Below are 20,918 nucleotides of genomic sequence, written 5' to 3'. Positions count from 1 at the left end.
ATCACATCTAACTGTATTGTATGCAATTACCTATTTTGAACAGTGTACGGTTTAGTCCAGTGTGTCCAAATCTCTCTTGGTCGGTCTGCAGCTGCAGCCGAGTTTATCTTGTTGGTCATCTATAGAAGCCAAAAGATAAATTGCAACACTTTCGAAAACCAGACCAAAGATTCCAAATCATTGCTGGATGCAGCAACATGTTTTTTGAAGACATTTGGTTGTAAAAGGAAGGCAAAACGAGTGTACGGAGGGTATACTAGTTCACACACCATCTCAGACTCTTTAAATTGACCCACATACTGTAGTCAAAGATAACAGCTGTGAGGGATGTATCTTACTTATTGAGGCCTATGTGATATCTGAAAAAGTACCCTCTTAAATGTGTTTCCTGTACTTAAATCAATTATTTGTAATCTAATCTCAAACTGCAAATTGATTCTACAAAGAAGCTGTCAGACTATGTTAGTATACTTTGAATTATTAATTACAGACAGCCTAATTTTTCTGTTAATGATGTCAACACTTTTGTTCTTATCTTTACACTTGTTCCCTTTGGCAAATAAGCACATAATACAATTAATGAATAGTAATGGCTAATATTTACCCTTGTGCAACTTTGTTTCAGTGAAAATACTGTACAGGCAAGGGATGGATAAAATAAAAGCCACACATAGAAAAGTGACATTAAAGTCATACTACACTCAAAATCGTCTGGGCAAACACCTGTTGAAAGGTGGCTGTAAATAGTTTACATTGTTTGTTTCTAGCAGCTGTCACAACATATTTCACTCTTTAAGAAATGACACTATCCACAAAGCAATGCTCATTATTTAGGTTGTCTGTAGTTTCTTCAATCCTGTATTTGTGAAAAAACATGGACATTTTGTGTATTATAATCCATAAAAAAGGGAAAATACAGTGTACTCTCATTTAATTGAAGTTTATTTATTTTTTCTCCCACAATATAATTGCTCATTCTATACAGGATAAGAGAAAACAGTGTTATGAAAATCCCATTTAAATTAGATACTGTACAATAGTGTAGTTAATCATCACAGGCTGATCCAGTTGGTCCACTTATACAATTACACATACATAAATTTGAGAGTTTGTCATAAAGCTAAACAGAGAGCTGGTAGATTTACATTACATATTTTATCAGTTCAGGCGAGCCTTTCCTATGAATTTCTTTTTTTAAATTCATTACTCAGTGTAGATCTACAGTAGACAAGTTTTGGTGTGTTCATTTCTGCCCCTCAGCTCTTTGCCTGCGGATCAGATCAGAGTAAAGTCCTCCTTTGCTCAGCAGTTCCATGTGAGTCCCAGCCTAAAAGACAAGAGGAAGCTGTTAGCTGTCAGATTTAATTAAAACTTATATTACACACTCACCCAATATTTAGGTATAAATTACTGAACATTGAATCGAGTGAATTCTCTTCAGTGCTTCTTAGAACTCACAAGGTAGTCCAAAAAATTAGCCAATACTTTTAACAGGAGATAAGAGCACCTCCATTTCTCTGAATACTCTGCTACTTCACCTCTACAATGCAGCCATTGCTCATGACACAGATGAGGTCAGCTCCTTGAATGGTGCTCAGCCGGTGGGCGATGATAAGCACAGTGCGACCGCTTGTGGCCCTGTCCAGAGCCTCCTGCACCACTCGCTCTGATTCTGCATCCAGGGCGCTGGTGGCTTCATCCAGCACCAGGATGCAGGGGTTCTTGATCAAGGCACGGGCGATGGCAATGCGCTGTTTCTGGCCACCTGATAACGTCGCACCTCGCTCACCTGGGTTTAGAAATCTAGAGCTTAGTATTTAAATGGCACACAAATGTTGATATTTGTCAATGCCTAAACGAGAGCACATACCAACCACAGTGTTATAGCCGTCTGGGAAACCTGTAATGAAGAGGTGAGCATTGGCTTGCTTGGCTGCGTTAATGACCTCAGCATCTGTGGCCTCAGGCTTCCCAAAGCGGATGTTGTCCATGATAGATGATCCGAACAAAACTGGCTCCTGCAAAGTTACAGCAGAAACTGGACTGCTATGAATGTGCATAATCAATAGCTTTATTTAACTGCATTATTATTAAAAGAAAATGGGATGCATTAATGATTACAGTCTTTACCTGATTGATGAATCCAATGACTTGTCCCCTGAGCCAGGACAGATCAAGTGTTCGAATGTCAAGTCCGTCCAGCATTACTATGCCGCTGGTCGGGTCGTAGAAACGCTCCAGTAAGGATGCCACAGTGGACTTTCCTAAAATGTATTGAATTAATCATTTTTAAGATCACCATTGCATTGTTCACATTTCGCACATTTGCAATCATTAACTAGGAAATTACCTCCTCCAGATTCTCCGACAATGGCAACAGTTTTACTAGGTGGCAGCGTTAAGTTGAACCTCGTCAAGATCTGATGGCCAGGTCTTGTTGGATAGCTATAAATATACAAAAAAGAAATGAATAGATAGATCCTCTGATGTTTATGTTCAGTTGATGTCTAGAATTGTCTTGAATTAGGATGAGGTTCCAACCTGAATGAAATGTTCATAAAATCCACTCTTCCTGTCAGAGAATTGGATGGGATGCGTCCTCCTCCAGACAGAGGAATGGTAGGCACCAAAGCTAGGTATTCAAAGACCCGGGCCCCAGAGCTTAATCCTCTAACCATCTGTTGCAAATGTTAGAGATTAACAGTTTGATTTCTCACTCAATAATATTTCAGATGTTTACATATGCACACATAATATAATGCTTCATTTTCAGATAACGCATGGTCTATTATACATGTATATCTTTTTTTCTCACCTGTCCAAAAAGGATAGAGATACTGGCCAATGACCTGAGCATTAAGAGAATACAGGCGTTATACCCTAACATCAGCTACATTTAAACTGATATATTTAATTGTAAATGGTAATAAAGAGCAATCACTGCATAGCAAGTTGTGTCTTTTACCTCTGAACAGTCTGAGAAGCAACCAGGAAAGACATGAGGTCTCCAGGGGACATTTCATTGCTAGACATTAAAGTCCCTCCAGCAAAAATAGTTCCTAGGACAATGCCTGTATTAACAGCACACAACACAAAAACATGATTACACTTGATATTGTGGGAAACAGCACCAATCTGCATTGTGTTTATCAGTTAACGTAGTTAAAATACACTCACAGTTCAGGGCAATGTTTGACATTCCTTGGAAAACTGCAATTCCAACACCAAGATTTTCATTCATTTCACATGATTTGTCAACTTCATATGCATATAACCTGGGGGAAAAGGACATAAACACATTATCTCTGACATACAGTATACTGTGTCTCTACAAGGGCTATGAGTATATAAAAATTATACTTTCACTTACTGGAGTTCCCGCTCCTCCATCGCAAAAGCTTTTACTGTCCGCACATTGCCAAGTGCCTCATCTGCCACACCTGTTGCTTTTGCCACCTTAAATCAAACACAAAGTTAAGATGAGACACAGTCAGACACAGTTGTCATGAAGGGGGAACTTAGCTATAGAGACCAAAACCGTTTTTTGTACAAGGCTGTAAACATGTTTATTTCTGCTGTATAGTTAGGCATTTTAACATAGGGATTGATTCTCTTTTGGAGCCCGCCTCAAGTGGCCAATCAATGAACTGCAATTTTTGACACCTCCCATTGGCTTCATTTTTTAGCACTGCAGGTTGCCGCGTGGTGCAGACACTAAAAATGTATTATATACAACATTCTTTAAAAAAAAAAAAAAAATTCAGAATACTGGCTTATTTGGAGTTTCAATGACATCTCACAATACAAACATTGGCATAGGCACATCTTTTTGTTTGTATGTCAGCCCACAAAGTACTATATAATGAGAATCAAAGTAGGAGTCAGGAAGAAGTTGTGAAGAAACTTGGCATCTTAACATCTGTAGGGAGAATTTAGATCAGATCTATATTAATTAATATTAATATTAGTTAATAGAGAAGGAGCTACAGTATGTCTCCCACTTTCTTAAAGAAGGTCTGTTATGTTCACTTACATCTACGGCTTTTTAAATTTTGGCTGTTCTGATATTGCAGCCCCTTGTGACATGGCAATGAAATTGCAGTCTTAACAAAGATTCTGTGCAAAATGATAATAATACTACATTTGTTATCACCTGGTCCTGAGCCAAACGGGATAGTTTGCGGAGGAATGAGCCAAAGAGAGCCCCTGCTCCCACCAGACAGGGGAGGACAACTACTGTCAAACCTGTGAGTTTGGGGGAGATGATGTAGAGAGAGACGAAACATCCAACTGTCTGTGTAATACTCCGCAGACCCTGCAAATATGCAAAAACAGCAAAAATTAGGAATGAAACCTATATAGCATATTACTTATTATTTCACAACACAAATATATCATTTTATACCTGAGAGATGACTAATTTAAAGGATGACTTGAATTCCTGAATGTCAGCAGTCAAACGGTTCACCAGCTGCCCAGTTTTATTGGCATCAAAGAAAGCCACATCTTGCCTGAGACAAAAAGAATAACACAGACAATGTTAAAAAAGCTTGACTGCAGATGTGAGCCACCCTTAATAGAGGTGCATTAGCATAAATATGACGGCATCCTGTCTGATGACCATTGCTTTTACTGTATTCATGCATTCTTTTGCTTTAACATTGAGGAATATGTACCTCAGTAAGGATGCAAAAAGGGTCTTCCTCATGTCTGCTGCCACTCTCTCCCCCACCCTTGAAAGCAGAATGATGTAGCCACTTGTCACCAGGCCCTGCACAAAGCAGGTAATTAATGACCAGAGCAACAAACCATTTTTTTCAGAATGAAAGTGAGGAACAGAACATGCTAGGTTAGGGTAATAAGCATCATAGCTCTAACAAAAAAAATACTTTGTCAAACAATGTGATCTGCAAGCAATAACTAAATGGGTAGAATTACTAAAAACCCACAGTTACCCACAGTTACACTTTATAATGTAATCCAATACAACAACACGCCAACTACAGCCTCAAAAGTAATGGTATCAGAGTTGAACAACCTTTCTCTGACATAATTTCAATACAAATAGTAAAACAAGCTTTATGAAGGTGGTACTTATCTCAGAGCTGTTGTATTGGATTTCATTATATTGTCCAGGTGTTGCTTTTATTGCCCCCTGGATTTATACTAAGTTAATTAACAGAGACATAAATGTCCAGCTATTATCCCCTATACTACAATTGCAAAGTTTAAAAGGTACAATTAAGACTCCTTGTGGAAATAAAACAGCTGACCAGGAAAGTATTGTTATATCAGAAGTATATCTCCATTTGAAAGCAGGAAAACAACGGCAGAAAATAATGCTGCACATGTTTACTGCAACTTTATCATTATTATAAGACACTGCCGTGTGCTGCTACCATACTTAATCCATCATAGACACTGGCATTAAGTTGTGCAACTGCTTAGAGCATTTCTTGTGTACTTACTTGGATGCCATACAGTCCAAGTAGTTTCAGTGCAGGACCTCTCATCTCATTGAAATAATTCCCAGTCTGTTCTCTCAGGTAATGTGCCACAACATTCACCAGATCCCCAAGAATCAAGGGGATTTTGATATTCAAGATAGCTGCACCAAAAGCAAGCTAAGAAGAAAAATAATCAAGTTAGTTGATCAGTATAAATGACAGGTCACTATGTTAAGAATATGTCACATCAAATTTTATTTTAGAAACACGGACATTACATTTAAGAGAACTGATTCAAGCTTACCACAACAGCACCAATAAGAGCAAACAGCTGAGGTTTGACAAATTCCCACAGGATATGCCATTTGAACTCAGGGACAGGGTTTTTGGCTACAAGTTCCACCAGGGTGTTGTTATTCACATCTGCCTCGCAGCGAGCTGCATGGCAGAACAGCCGTGCACAGACAGTGAGTACTGTGGGTCCCAGGATGAACTTCAGGGCCAATCCTTTTGGTTTGGGTGTTTGGGTTGTGGAGTGGCGGACAGCTCTCTGAGTGAGGCTCCAAATACGACTGACGGCATTTCCAGGCTGCTGTGAGGAGCTGTATGCTGGAGATCGTGGAGATGTGTACCACCTGGATATGAAAAATAATATTAATACTATTAGGCATTAGGAGTTATTACATTAGGAGTTATAATCTTTTTACTATATATGGGCGATTTTCTGTCATGACAGACAGTAAAGTTTTTTTCTGAATGTGAGTATACTTTTTTTAAGTTCAACTTAAGCATGAAAAGTATTGTTTAATTTTGTCTTGATCGATTAATCGCCTGTTTATGATTACAAACTAAAATACACGTCCAACCAATTGTACCTATTCGTCTGAACAATAGAGAAAACCAGGGTATACGTGCAGTTTAGTGTACCAAATTCCCCATACAATGTCCTTAATTAATTATGAACCTGCTAAACCACCTGTGCTACCCTAACCCTACCCCTACCCCTAACCTTAACCCTAACCCAACCTGTCTCAAATAAGACCCTCATCATTTGGGACACTCAGTTTTTGGAAAATAATTATGGACACTAAACTGCACGTAAGCCGAAAACCAGCTATGTCAAGCTGTCTCTAAAAATCAAAGTAGGCCAAGCTTTTCCGTTTTGATTGACTAACATTTATAGCAGCTAGCGTTACAGGTCGGCTGTCATTAGCTACACTACGTTAGTTACTGGGTCACATTACCCTACCGTGAAAGTTTCCATATATCTGCTGTTTTATTGCACCGCGGGTGTAACGACAATGACCGCACCGGAGCAGTGATGCTTGCTCTACAGCAGAGTAACTGAAACATATTCTATGCTTATTTCAGTGACAACAAGAACATTAGGTTAAACTACTCGTTAAGCTCTACAGTAATCCACAGGCACCACGCAGGCTGCCATGTTGACAGTGACCCAGAGTGCATTTCTGCGGCTACAGATGAATTCATTTTTATTGTGTGAATATGAATTTGTAACAACGTGTGCTGCAGGTCACATACTGACGTATTTTTTAACGATTTGTGCAACATTGTTAAACAGATAAACGACAAAAGTAGGACTTTATTTGTGAAAACGCGAGAAAACTACAATTCATACCCGGAACTGACGGCGGTTTAAACGGAAGTGATGTCAATGACGTTTTGTTGACATTTGTTTGTGAAAGACAAAAACAGTGGATACAAACTGGATGGTGTATTTTTGGAAACCAACTAGCAGACCTCGCATCAGACTGAAGGCCAACGTATCGTGATTAAAACATACCCGCGTGTATAAAACCAGCTCTGATCAAGATAGGACTTTAATCAAAGACGAAAAGGATCCACCATCAGCAGATGGACGGACCAAGACGGGAACAAAACAAACCGTTTCACCCCGGGGACTGCATGAGTGGCTGAATCATTCACAGGCTAACCAGCCATCAGACAGTTATGTTAGGTTGTAATCTTAAACGACGGTAACTAACATTGTTTAGTTGATCTGCCGAATATTCGTGTACTTAATTCTTAACTGACACCCAGTATTTTTCATGTTACCATGGTAGTGTAGTGTAGGGTTACACGAGCGTTGTCCGTCAGACTAGCAAGTTAGCAAGCTAATGTTAGCTGTAGCTAACGTTAGCATTATTTGAACTTGCTTGAAATTGCTTGACCTGCTGAGTAGCTAGCTACAGAATGTAGCTGAGGTTACGAGACTGCATTCGTGTTATAGTGTTTACTACAAGTAGCTCGTCAGTTGGGGGTGACATTAAGAATGTGAAGCACAATGGCCAACTTTGAAGCTTACCAGCAGTATCAGAGAATTGAGGACTTTGAGGAGGACTCACCACCAGGGGAGGAGGATTTACTGGTGCATGTGCCTGAAGGCCTGAAAGGTAAACATGTAATTACGACTAAGTATGAATTATCTTTAATATAATTGTCTAACTGCACATTGAGTACCTAATAAATATGTTGGTTATCTAAAAAACAGGATGCAACTGTGTCAAAGTGCTAATGCTTTCATTTATGTTACAGACTCATGGCACCATATCAAGAACCTGGATAACTTCTTCAAAAGGATATCCTTTTAAATTACAGTACATTTAAATAGCAGGTGTCTCAAACTTCTTTCAGTGCATATGTCACTGCCATTATGTCTGACAAAATACTTAACATGTTTGTCAGTAGTCCTATTTAGAATGTGTTGAATTGAAAATGTTTCCCGTTTTATATACGTTACTACAGGGATCAATGGGAAAGGGACATTTCTAGGGAGGTTTGAGTTTGATGATTAATATATATGTGATATCTCATGTTGTCCAGAAGATGGTTTGTGCTTAGTCAAGGTATTTTGAGTGACTGAACAAGTATGTGGCTTTGTTAATTTTCAATAGATAATGCTATTTCAGATTTTTCCTTAACCAGCCTGTCCACATCTATCATTTCCATCAAAAGAATGGCTTCGCTTGTATGATGATGTCAGAGTTCTTTGAACTTGTGTAAGTATTAAGTAGTACAGAATTCTGAGTTCAGATGCCTAGAATACATCATGAGATATGATATGTGTGTAATTAAAAACATTAGGCTGAGTTTGCAGTTCCAACAGGATGCTTGTTGTCAGTAAGACTTGGGCCTTGTTTATGTCACTGATCGTTTTTCAAGTTGTTATGACAGTTAAGTGTGCCTCAGGCTTCAGCATGTTCAGCCAGATGACTTCAACAGCAGATGTACTTACATTTTTTTTGCAGCATTTCTCCTGGTATAACTTATTTTGTTTAACATTTGTTTATTTTGTAGCCTTAATCACAACACAGGCCATGTGTCAGTGCAACATATTTTTTTATTTTCCATTCCTGCCTGAGATAAGTTTTTGCTGCTACCAGTTGGCCTTCTCTATTATTGGGTCCTGGTGATTTTTCTGATTGTGTCCACAGTTTATTAATATGGGGCTCCTTAAACCATTAGCTGGAGAAAATCTGTCGAAGATTTGTGTACTTTATCTTAACCCAGTATGTTTTTATGTTACCATGGTAGTGTAGGGTTACACAAGCGTTGTCCACATAGAATATCATGCAATATTTCTATGGTTGTATGTCAGACTACCAAGTTAGCAAGCTAGTGTTAGCTGTAGGTAATTTTACCCTTATTTGAACTGCTTGAGCTGCTGAGTAGCTAGCTATAGAATTTAGCTGAGGTCACAGGTCTGTATTTGTTTCACATAGTGTCGATAGTATAGTAGAAAGTGTCTACAAATAGTTCATATAGTGAAATCTGTCCACGTAACAACAGCTCAAAACAGCTTTAATGCTTTAAAACATAGTTAGAAATTAAATATAGTCACTTATCTCAATACTGTATGCCAATATTAATCTCTTTAGTCATTGTTATTACTTTGGGTTGTGTTTTTTGTTGTCATTAAGTATGATGCCTCATGTCTTTTTTTTCTTTTTTCATCTCATCCTTACAGTCAGTTGTTGTTTGTTGTCACGTTCACGACGTTCCTTGTCAACTGTGTGGAGTATGACATCCTGTTTGCCAATCGAGCGGTCAACCACACTGGGCCGGGCCATAACCCCTTGGACAGGAATAAGGTCACTCTTCCAGATGCCATCCTGCCTAGTCAGCAGTGTACTCAGAGGTAATCATGTTTAATACAGTATCGTAGAGAACTTTAAAGTGTGAAAGTGTATTTTTTTCCTTCCAGGTCAAAATGGGTGGAAAAGTCAAGGTCAATTAATCGGAAAGGTCTCAAACAGTCCCATAAAGGGATGTGGCTGTGCTCTCATTCCACCCAGTTTGATTAGAGGCTTTGTTCTCAAGCAGACATGGTCTTGGATATTATTATAGCCCTTTTAGAGACAGGCCTTCAGAGGGATTTAACTTGTCCTGCTTAATACGTTTGTAATCGGACTTTCAGACTTAATTTGTTATTGGTTTGTATCAGATGTGGCTTTGGACTGCAAGATACAGTGACATTCACAAGGAAGGAATATGGAACAGTAGCCTATTTAGCTGTACCCTGTGGATTTCTTAATTTATCCCAGAAAATCATGAGATCTCTCTTGTATTTGTAGTCATAGGCAATGCCTATTTAAGCTCTTTTATTAACTGTCAGCACGTGATCTACAAAGAAACATTATGTCGCTACTACTCCGTTAATAGCCCACATGAGTATTTACTGCTTGTTTTTATTCTAAAACTGTTGTCCCAAAAGAAGCAAATTTAACACACATCCAAAATATGACAATGTGACCCAAATGTTCCATTTTTTATAGTGTATTATCCTTTTGAAAACATCTGCTAAATTAAAAGTTATTCATGTTGGTAAAAGGTTTTAATGCCAGTGGTAGCAGATTACAAAGTAGGATTAAAGGTTGGATTTGTTTCTAAAAAAAAGTTCTGTCAAAACGGTATACGGTGTTGATTTGAAGTACTAGTGATGTCTCTTTCTAGGAAATATATTTCTTTCTCAGTTTTGTTGTTTATTTGAACCTAAGATTGGTAGTTTCAAGTTGCCACATTCCTACAACCGATGGTTACTTAGAGGAAGGTATTTGTGTACTGTGTTTAGACTAGCTTTACGAAACAGGACAATGTAATTTATAGCTTTGGTGAGGTAAAACTGTCAACAGCCAAGATACTAACAACTCGGCCGGGCCAGCAAGCTGACAACCATGTGACACCTCACACACGCCTTGTTGTCATATTTTTTTTCTCCAAAATATAGCCTTGTCTCTGCTTGTCTAATGGGCCTCTCATTAATTTGTTCCTGAATTTGACTGTGACTCAATATCAAAGTCATGACGTAAAACCACTTGGAGTTCTAATTTGGGAACAGCGTGTTCCACAGTTTGGAACCTCTCTGTCCTCCACATATCCTCCATATGCTTATAACTTCTCAATTTCCATTTTAAAGTCTGATGCATGTCCAGACAATATTCTCATTTTTTTAATTATATCTGAAAGTTAACTGAATTAAATTAAAATTATATAGAAATTATGTGAAAAAGATACAATTGCACTAATATAAACTAATTCCCAGTGTGCTCTGTGTTTTAACATGTAATACACAGAACATTCCTTAATTTTAGAATGAAGTAAGCAGGCTGCGGCTCTCACAACCTGTAAACAGGAGTTTGGTGCCAGTTTGATACATTATAAGTAACCTACATCTAGAGCAACAGTTGCTTATTTTCTCATCTGTTCATTATGTTATAAGTTAAATGCAGAATAAAGGGTCAATTTACAATGTAATAAGAGGAGAGGAGGTGTCCTATGTGTGCCTCTGAGTACCCACTGTAGATGCTATTCTGAATCCCAGATTTCAAATTAGCCTGTCGCTTCACCACTTATAGGATATTTTTAGACTGTTTTTTTGTTCGCTATCTTTCCATCTCCTTCCAAATATCGGACCAGCATTATGGCTCTTTCTGTAAATGTCCTGGTATGTTTTGAGCACAGCTGTAACTAACATTTATGTTGTCGCCAATGTCTGAATGACAAAAAAATCCATTACTTTAAAAGATATATATAAAGCCAGCCATGTCTGAAAAGGTCTTTTGTTTCTAATCAGGATTCAAGAGAACAGTTGGATTATATTCCTTCTCATCATGGCAGCCATCTTCTGGATTTATCGACTTGTTAAAGTATTTTGCAATGTTCTGAGCTACTGGGAGATCAGGCAGTTCTACATCAAAGCACTGAAGATCAGAATGGTAAGTGCTACACCTGAATACCTTATCATTACATGCTACCGCAGGTAATAAATCTTGGGACAAATGTCTTATGCTTATAAAACCATGAAGATAACCATGCCTAAAATGATGAGTCATGTTGTCATGCATTGTCTCTGTAGTATTAGTCACCTTACTTTGTGCTCCTTGTTTCAGGATGAACTTTGCAACTTCACATGGCAGGAAGTCCAGGACCGGCTCATCAGCCTGCAACGAGAACAGCAAATGTGCATACACAAGAAAGAGCTGACAGAACTTGACATCTATCACCGCATCCTTCGATTCAAGAACTACATGGTGGCCATGATAAACAAATCACTGCTGCCAGTGCAGCTGCAACTCCCCCTGCTGGGCAATGTGGTGTTCCTCACACAGGGCCTCAAGTACAACTTTGAGCTTATCCTCTTCTGGGGTCCTGGCTCCCTGTTTCAGAATAAGTGGAACCTGCATCCCAAGTACAAGCGGAATGGAAACCGCCTAGAGCTCGCACAGCAGCTTAGTAGAGTCATCCTGCTGATGGGGTTGGCCAATTTGCTGCTATGTCCCTTCATCCTGGTGTGGCAGGTGCTCTACGCTTTCTTTAGCTATACAGAAGTCATTCGCAGAGAACCTGGAAGCCTGGGTGCACGACGCTGGTCCCTGTATGGTCGTTTATACCTGCGACACTTCAATGAGCTGGACCATGAGCTGCATGGACGTTTAGGCCGTGGCTACAAACCCACTTCCAAATACATGAACTCTTTTACATCACCAGTGCTGACTGTGCTGGCTAAGAACATTGCCTTCTTCTCAGGCTCAATTTTGGCTGTGCTCATTGCACTGACAGTCTATGATGAGGATGTTCTGACAGTGCAGCACATTCTGACTGCCATCACTGTGCTGGGAGTGGTTATTACTATCGCCAGGTGGGTTTTCAGTGCCAGGTTATTTTCCTGTAGCCATTCCAGGATCGCTATCAGCAGGTGTTCATATTAAGGAATCTGTCTGTACTTTGTAATTGTTACTCTTACTGTTTATATCATTATATACAGACAACTGTATATTACAATAGATTACGATTTTCAATAGTTTTGATGTTTTATTCCATTTGATTAATTCATTTATTTCAATTGTATTTTATTGGTGTATAGAAGCTTTTTTAAGTTGTGTGTGTGTGTGTGTGTGTGTGTGTTGGGGGGGGGTAGTTAATTTTAAAGGAAACTAGAAGTCATGAATATCATAAATATTTTAAGGACATCCTTGTCCCCTTAATCAGTAACGGATTTTCAGTCAAAAATCAAACTACTGTACAAAGCTGTCCTGTTTTCCTAATTTATAGTGCTACTGCTGAAAAATGTACATATTTTGTACCTGTCCTACACCAGGTCCTTCATCCCAGATGAGCATATGGTGTGGTGTCCAGAACAGCTGCTGCAGTGCATGCTGGCACACATTCACTACATGCCAGACCACTGGAGGGGCAATGCTAACAAGAGTGAGACCCGTGATGAGGTGGCGCAGCTGTTCCAGTACAAAGCAGTAAGGAATGAAGAAACACAGTGGATAAGAATGCATTAGTCACAGTCTAAACTAAAGTTATGGATGAGTTTTCGTTGTGATTGATGACATTTTTAATGTGGCACCTAGTCGACAAGGAAACTTTTTCAGTCTAATAGTACAATCATTGGATTTATTTATGCATGTAGAATATGAACATATTTAAAATTTGACTATGTATAATCAGTGGTTTCTCCAAATCAGGTGTTCATTTTGGAGGAGTTGCTCAGTCCTGTTGTCACACCCTTCATTCTCATCTTCCACCTGAGGAATAAGTCTCTAGAGATCATTGACTTCTTCAGGAACTTCACTGTGGAGGTGGTTGGAGTTGGAGATATCTGTTCCTTTGCGCAAATGGACATCAGACGCCATGGAAACCCAACAGTAAAATTTGTTCTGATTTGTTATGTTACATAGGATTCAAGCCAGTCAGTTCATTAGCTTTTCTCAAACTGGAGATGTATGACTCTCAATGAGGAAAGTGAATATTTATTTTAATGTTGGGATGTTGCTGCTTGAATTGATGTATATCTGTAAATGTTTTTGCAGTGGCTGTCAGAGGGCCAGACGGAGGCCTCCATATACCAACAAGCTGAAAATGGCAAGACAGAGTTGTCTCTTATGCATTTCACCATTAAGAACCCACGCTGGCAGCCACCTCAGGAGAGCTCTGTGTTCATCAGCCATCTGAAGGAAAAAGTGCAGCATGATGCACAGGGTGGCCCCTCCACCCAGCTGCTACTCTCTGAAGCTCCTCTCTGCACCTCACTGCAGTCCAATGAGTCTGGCACTGTGGTAAGAAACCTTGAGGATCACACAAATAACATGTACCACACATGAACTAAAGATATTAGTCATGCTAACCATATTGCATTGTTTTTAAATGTTGAAAGATGCATGTAGACAGTCAGATAATGTAAGAAACATAAATACATTTTAACAACAGCCTAAATGTTAACAATAAATATTCATTACCACGGAATATTTAAATACATTTCTATAGATAGATTTTATAGATTTCTCTGCATAAACCTTTGATCCATAAACTACTATGTATTTTCCCCCAAGAAAATTATGTAAATTTTTCTATTGCAGTGTAATCTTATTCACTTAGTGGCTCTGTATTGACCTTTGTTGTTGTTTTCAGCCTGATAATCTGTTGGCCGGTGTCCTGGCTCACTCCAATCTAACTGCATCTGGATTACAAGGGCGAGACCATCGCTTCATCCCACCGAGCACCACTGCTTCTGCCGCTGCCAGTGTCCTGGCCTCTTTGTCCACCTCCCAGCTCGCACATACCAGCCGTGGCCGCTCACATGGCCTCCTGCACTCATCCGTCCCCCTCGAGAGCACCATGTACCGCAGCGATCGCACCATCATTGACAGGTACTTATCACACCTAACATTTTCGACTACATTATCTACATACTGTGGCTAGAATAGTGTTTGGTGAAATTGAAAAATAAATGCAAATGCTTGTTATCAGCTTTGGTTAACATGTTTCTTTTTCAGTATGTCTAACAGTGACTCTTGCATCCGGAGCAATACACTGCTCTCAGAGTTTGCCTCAGCAGAGATGAGTCTCCATGCCATCTACATGCATGAGGTAATTCCCTACAGTTGACATTAATATATATATATATATATATATATATATATATATATATATATATATGTATATATATATATATATATATCTTTCTCTGTTGTGTGCCTGGTGTTCAAAGTGATACTCCCCAAGACATATCTTTTGATCAGCCGTCAGCTTGAATTCATGTCAGGTAGAAAGGATTCCAATGGTGACCAGTTTTTATGGTTAAAAACATCCTCTTTCAAGGTGTTGTATATTTGATACTAAAACATAGATTTCAGGTGGAGTAACTGACACTTTTCAGTATCACTTGTAGAACACTAGTCTAGTGCTCTGTTCTGCTGTACTTTGACAACTGCTTGTCCCTCCAGCTCCACCAGCAGAGCTCCCACCCACAGAGGACTTCGGGACAGTGGCAGAACCCAGTGCCAATGAGAGATCTACACACAAACACTGGTAAATGAAAATCTTGTTTTTCAATAGCCTTGCAAAATATATAGCACTACAGCTGAACAGCAAATGAGAAGTTACTGTCAGTGTGCAGTTATGTTTGTTAAGTTTGATTGAGGTGAGTGAGTTTGAGTTTAAAAAAAATAAATAATAAATATATATATATATATATATATATATATATATATATATATATATATATATATATATATATATATATATATATATTAAATCTATTGTTTTGTCTTCTGAAAAAAAGATGGTTGTAGTGCTGAAATCATGGTCGTGACCTAAATTTGCAGCACTTAATTACACACTCCAGTTAGAACAACTACAAATTGAGCAGAGCCTTAAATTGCATTAGATTAAATTAGAATAGATATTAGAAGCAATTATGTCTGCTTAAATATTTGTCAAATGTACGTTATACAACATGGTAATGCAGTACAGAAACCAAACCTGCACCGACAACTTGGCAAGCAACGGTAACATAACTTCAAATATGAAGCTCATTACTACCTATTACAAGTTTCAAGTCTATTTAAGTTTATTTTCCAACTATATTAAGATTAATTGAGACCAATGGCTGCCAGAGAGGGTAAAAAAAACACAATATAAAAAAATAAAGTATATGATTTGTAGTAAATTGACTAAAACACTGGTATAATCATTTTTAATGATTATTGATGCATAACAAAATATATTAAGGGTTTATACACAGGCATTGAGCAGTATGTAAATTGGCCAGGTGACCTGCCTTTAAAAGCTTTAAAGCTTACAAAAAAATAATAAAGACTTTGTATCAATACTCTTATCAGGTTTCCAGGCACATAGTGGCCTTGGCTCCAGCATTTCAATGCCCACCACTGTCCACCTTGGTGGCTGGCAAGAGAAGGAAGAAGAGGAGAATGAAGATGATCAGGAGATTAACAGAGGGTCTACTCCAAAACAGGGCACTGGGAGTAGTTGTTGAAGTGCCTTAGGTCATAAGGTATATGCTCTCTTTTAAACAGAATATAAAAATATGACACATGTCTATGATCTATGCTTTGTGGTTCTGTATCCTGTGTGTTTGTCGAACCCAACAACAATGGCCTTTTATCCTATTAGGGATACATCGCCATGATAATTTCTCCTCTCTTTTTTATTTTTTATAGTGTTTACATTTTACTTTCTTCTATGAACATTGTGGCCTTAGATGATTTTCATGGAGAATTTAGCATGGACCTTTAAAACATCATTAAGCGTTTGTTGTAGGAGGGGCTTGTTGAATAACCACTGTCTTTGCACCTCGACGCCTCTTCCTGTCATATCAGGCAGACTATGGCATCAGGGAAACCATATGTCTTCCGTCCGATCCATCTTGATTTTCTCATAGACTTGTACAGACAAACTGTGTGTGGTGACAGAGAGGCAATATAGTGTATTCATAGGATCCGTGTGTGAAAAGGAGTACAAAAGGCTTATCACAACTTCTGCTGAGTCTGTGTGTGCACACTTCAAGTATTTGTGCATCACAAAGATTTACAGCGTGAGTCTAATCAAAGTTTCTCACAGTGATGATCTGTGCAACAGAGACTGCAAACTGTATCGTAGCTGCCTGAACAATTTTGATCACCTGAAAAAGATAATTCAATAATTCAGGTTGTGCTGTTTGACCCTGGTGATTTGTAAATACTCTTTTTGCATCTTACTCATCCTTTAAAAATCCACATTTTTAATACCAGAGCTAATTCTTGAAAAAGATACCAAGTATTTATATAAAGAAAAAGAGCTGACTGTTCAGGAGTCATACTACTAAAACACCATGTGTACCTGAAAAAAACATCTCTTTAAACCAGACTTACACATGCTTTGATGCTGCTGTCTGTGTTTAGTGGTCCTAAATACAGATTTTGTTTAGTATTAATATTTTCACAGCTAAGGACACTATTCCTCAAAAACATACTTAAATCATGGGCCCCAAATACACTTGGCATCAAAATTCTAATGCAGATGTAAGATCTATTTAAGCTGCACACAAAGTCAGCATTATGCCTTAACACCCATATAAAAAAACATGCATTTAAATCCTAGTTTTCCGTATTACCTCAGTGGTGGTGAAGAAAAACTAATACTCCAATCAATACCTCTGCAATGTAATTTTTTGTGTAAATATATGTAGTACAGTACATACGGGATTCTTTGCAGTGTGCAGATGCATCTTTTAACTGCATTTTGATTTTAATGGCAGGTGTAAATGGATCATGTTCTGTTCTTATTTCCTGCCCAGCAGATGTTTTAGTTCAAGCATTGATGTCCTGAAATCGTGGGGAGGAATCTTTTATTTATTTTTTTCAGAACAAAACAGGGTGGTATTGCTTTTACAAATCTTTGTTGTGCACATTAGCATTTTATTTGTGTTCTTTTTCCAAAATGCTCACGTAAAAAATGGAACTGCATCATAAGGGCTGATTTCAGAGTGTGCGCTGTTGCGTCCACAGCTTTAGGTTTGGAGATTTTAGGACAGCAGTTCCTCTCATTTTTGGCTTTGTACTTTCAAAGTAAGAGCATGAGGAGAAAAAAGCCTTTTCAGTCAGCATACTTTTTTTGCTTAAGGTTTATTTATTACCTGTTCCCCCCAGCTACAGTATATGTGTAATATTTATTTGAAACAACAATATTTAGATTGTTTTGTAAAATAATTTACTTTCACAATCACAAGATCTTGTTGTTGAAAGAAATGGCATGTCCCCCCCACAAATATAGTTTAAAAAAGAAGAAACCTTTATTTTGAAATTCTGATAAAGGTTTTGTTTATGTTAAAATAGCATGGCCAGCTGCATGATTTTGAATGTGATTTACACTTAAAATATACTTGGACTAAATCTGCTTGTTGATGCAGTGCGCAAAAATATATTTTTACCCATTTTTAATTGCATTCTTCATAGATCATAGTAATATAGATGTCATCCTCCACAACTGTTAAGACTTCAGATGGTACAAATGTGTCTTTGCCCTCTTATGTGTTCAGAAACTATAAATTACACTTTCCTTGTGAGTGTGTCTGTGGAAGGAATGAGTTTTGACACCTGCGTAATTATGCTAACATGAACCTCGAATTTTGCACTGACAGAAAATAAACTTTTTTTTTTTTTAAAACGTGTGTGTGTATATATGGTGTATATGTACAATACTTGCATCAGTTACATTTAAAGAAGTGCAGATCTCAAAAGGGACACTGAGTGAGTCTCCATCCGGAATGACCTCTTCTTGTTGTTTGTATATATAAGCAAAGCATCGGCACGTATTGTATCGTCGTTGTCTACAGTAGACCCACCTGGAAACACTGTGGTCAATCACATAAGGTCGTTCTTACCTCTGGTTAGTAAAAGTCCGCCCTGTAGGGAATGGTGTGTGTCTCTGTCACACTGTTAAATATGCTTGCATGGGTATTGTGGTCACTGTCCATTTGTGCAGTGAGTTTAAGTTGTAGAGACACTGGAGCTCAGCTTTGTGCACGGAGTTGATTTCCTTTGATGGTCTCCACATTTACACCTCACTGTTATGTTTCTTATTTTATTTGAAGCAGTGCCTTAGTATTAAGGTTTAGTAATTGCTCTTTATACAAGCCATTTCATGTAAACCGTTGGATTTACTTACACAGTTTTAGCAGCACATACTATGTACAGTATTTTTTTGGCAAGTCATTGTGTATAGCATCAAGCATGTAGTGAAGTTGTGGATGTGGCTCGTAAGATGAGTTGTAAACTGATTTTGAGATCTTGTGTCAGCCTGTTGCATCCGACAGCACACTTCTTCTTATCATGGTGTATACATTTACACTGTCCTCAATATCCTAAAGAAGCAGGAGTGTGCTTTGTAATGGCTGGTGTCATCGCGGCCAACCTTCTCATCTTACTTTGGTTTCTTATCCACTATACACCAGTCTAACAATCACAGCGACTGGAACAAGGTGCTAAGTTTTCATCCTGAAATGTTAAATATGTTTTCAGACATGTTTAGGTTTTTTTTTTTTGTTACATAGGTTTTTCCTGTTTGTTTGGTTCTGTAAATTAGGAAACACACTAGCTGAAAAATGAAACATGCCAAAAGAACTTGTTTTTCGGCACAGCTTTACAATACTTGTGTTGTTTTTCTGAGTGAGTAGAGAGGCAAATAAATCTTATTTTGAGTGTATTTAATCATATCACATCATCAAGTGTGATTGATTATGCGATGTTTATTTGAAATAAAAATCTATTTAAATTTTCATTTTATTTGTGTTATATTGCTGTTTGTGTTGTCAGCTTGTGACAGTACAATGTGAAAGCTTTTTGCTACAAGTCTTGGACATATCTGACTGATATATTGGTATTGATGCTTTTGTCCTGAACTGAAAAGGAATCCTTTTGTATTACAACTTGGATTCCTGATAGTGTTTATTTAGCAAGGCTCAATGATGAAGTAGAGCCTGATAAGCGCAGTCTGTGATGTCCTAATATGGTCACAGTACAGAGATGGAGACAAACACTCTGTACAGTGACTAAATAAACTGAAGTATACTTAAAGCTTTGTGTGAGATTTGAAACTGACTTTGGCGACCTCTAGTGGTAGTATTAAAAAAAGACATTATGGTAAACAGCTAATCAAGGTGCAAAGAAGGTGCACATGGACAGCATAACAATACAGACAAAACAATCAACCACTGAAGAAAATAATTAACCAACAAAAGACCTATATACCTAATGGCAAACATCTATAAGAGAGATGAAGTAAAATAGTTCATATTGTATATGCATCTGATATATTTCTGTGTGTCTGATATAGTCTGATAAATCATGTTTTTGTCTTTATCTTTTGAACTCTTATTTCACCTTGCCTAAGAGCTCACTGGTGCAAATTCTCAAAAAGGAAGACTTATACAGGATAGACAGGATTTATTCACATTGTTACATGCCACATCTGTTTTCTACATCTGTGTGCCTCCCTTGATCTCTCTTCCCCTTCCTCTTGCTCACGGTCTCTTTTCAGATACTATGATCAGCTGATTGAGTCTTGTATATTGTGTGTGTATATATATATATATATATATATACACACATACATTTTTGTAGATTAGTTACATATTTTTGTTTGGTTTCATTTATTCATAAGAATAGTTGGGTTGATTTTTGTTTCATGGTTTTCTGTGCTGGCTTCTCATTGCCCTGTGTATCCCTGTTGTCCTACTCTGTCAATACTGTAAATGCTATCCACATTGTAAATAAACACCACATGCCTCTATTTTAAGACACTATATTGTCTCATCTGTTGGGTTTTTTTGTATCCAGTTCCAGTCCCCATAGAACATTTTAGGGACATAAACGCCATCTGCTGTTCATTCTTAGCTGTCTGTCCTTGGTGCGATTGATATTTGTCTCACTTGTCGTCTGGTGTAAATGTTCTTTTGAGGTAACACCCATGTGTTTCGGTTGTGAACATGATATAACGGTAACCTTATTCTTGAAATGGCTAAGAGGTCAGGAGAATGCCCATGTGGGTCCGATATTGGAGACTATACCATTCTGTGAAAATTGTCTCATCACAAAGCAATGTTTTACATGGGATTTTTATTTAACTCTATGGTTGCTAAACAGCCTGTCTGCTGCCCTCTGCTGT

General features: G+C 38.1%; 2 protein-coding genes across 3 annotated transcripts; one reads left to right on the top strand and one right to left on the bottom strand.

Annotated features, from left to right (window-relative positions):
* Positions 1–928: 928 nt before the first annotated feature.
* Positions 929–6,916, bottom strand: abcb8 (ATP-binding cassette, sub-family B (MDR/TAP), member 8). Its single transcript, XM_031294048.2, has 16 exons — positions 6,697–6,916; positions 5,752–6,082; positions 5,469–5,624; positions 4,677–4,771; positions 4,406–4,511; positions 4,154–4,315; positions 3,371–3,456; positions 3,178–3,275; positions 2,966–3,071; positions 2,816–2,849; positions 2,542–2,678; positions 2,351–2,445; positions 2,131–2,264; positions 1,871–2,018; positions 1,539–1,789; positions 929–1,327 (listed from the first exon to the last, which is right to left on the bottom strand). Exons 1-16 carry the CDS (start codon positions 6,798–6,800, stop codon positions 1,244–1,246), a joined length of 2,127 nt encoding a protein of 708 aa, XP_031149908.1. The 5' UTR covers positions 6,801–6,916; the 3' UTR covers positions 929–1,243.
* A 207-nt stretch (positions 6,917–7,123) lies between these two features.
* On the top strand, positions 7,124–20,556 carry atg9b (autophagy related 9B). 2 transcript variants are annotated; one of them, XM_031294047.2, is made up of 14 exons: positions 7,124–7,861; positions 8,004–8,047; positions 8,403–8,467; positions 9,436–9,606; positions 11,542–11,683; positions 11,858–12,606; positions 13,066–13,219; positions 13,442–13,621; positions 13,787–14,032; positions 14,385–14,623; positions 14,750–14,843; positions 15,200–15,284; positions 16,097–16,269; positions 17,554–20,556. In XM_031294047.2, the coding sequence occupies exons 1-13, from the start codon at positions 7,753–7,755 to the stop codon at positions 16,249–16,251; spliced, it is 2,433 nt and encodes an 810-aa protein (XP_031149907.1). In that variant the 5' UTR covers positions 7,124–7,752; the 3' UTR covers positions 16,252–16,269; positions 17,554–20,556. The 2 variants fall into 2 exon arrangements, with proteins under 2 accessions (XP_031149907.1, XP_031149906.1); XM_031294046.2 differs by having other exon boundaries at positions 16,097–20,556.
* The last annotated feature ends 362 nt before the right edge of the window (positions 20,557–20,918 follow it).

The sequence above is a fragment of the Sander lucioperca genome, chromosome 9 (genome assembly GCF_008315115.2).
Source record: "Sander lucioperca isolate FBNREF2018 chromosome 9, SLUC_FBN_1.2, whole genome shotgun sequence".
NCBI lineage: Eukaryota > Metazoa > Chordata > Actinopteri > Perciformes > Percidae > Sander > Sander lucioperca.
Note: the sequence above shows the minus strand (reverse complement) of the source record. Positions and strands in the feature narration are given on the sequence as shown.

What these genes read in the sequence shown, in the direction of transcription:
- atg9b (XM_031294047.2), top strand. Translation starts at nt 7,753, where the DNA reads ATGGCCAACTTTGAAGCTTACCAGCAGTATCAGAGAATTGAGGACTTT. An exon ending in TGGATAACTTCTTCAAAAGG is followed by an intron (nt 8,048 to 8,402) that starts ATATCCTTTTAA and finishes CAGCCTGTCCAC; the next exon opens with ATCTATCATTTCCATCAAAA. An exon ending in AGTCAGCAGTGTACTCAGAG is followed by an intron (nt 9,607 to 11,541) that starts GTAATCATGTTT and finishes GTTTCTAATCAG; the next exon opens with GATTCAAGAGAACAGTTGGA.
- abcb8 (XM_031294048.2), bottom strand. Translation starts at nt 6,800, where the DNA reads ATGTTTCAGTTACTCTGCTGTAGAGCAAGCATCACTGCTCCGGTGCGG. An exon ending in CTTTTTGCATCCTTACTGAG is followed by an intron (nt 4,512 to 4,676) that starts GTACATATTCCT and finishes TTTTTGTCTCAG; the next exon opens with GCAAGATGTGGCTTTCTTTG. An exon ending in TGTCGGAGAATCTGGAGGAG is followed by an intron (nt 2,265 to 2,350) that starts GTAATTTCCTAG and finishes AATACATTTTAG; the next exon opens with GAAAGTCCACTGTGGCATCC.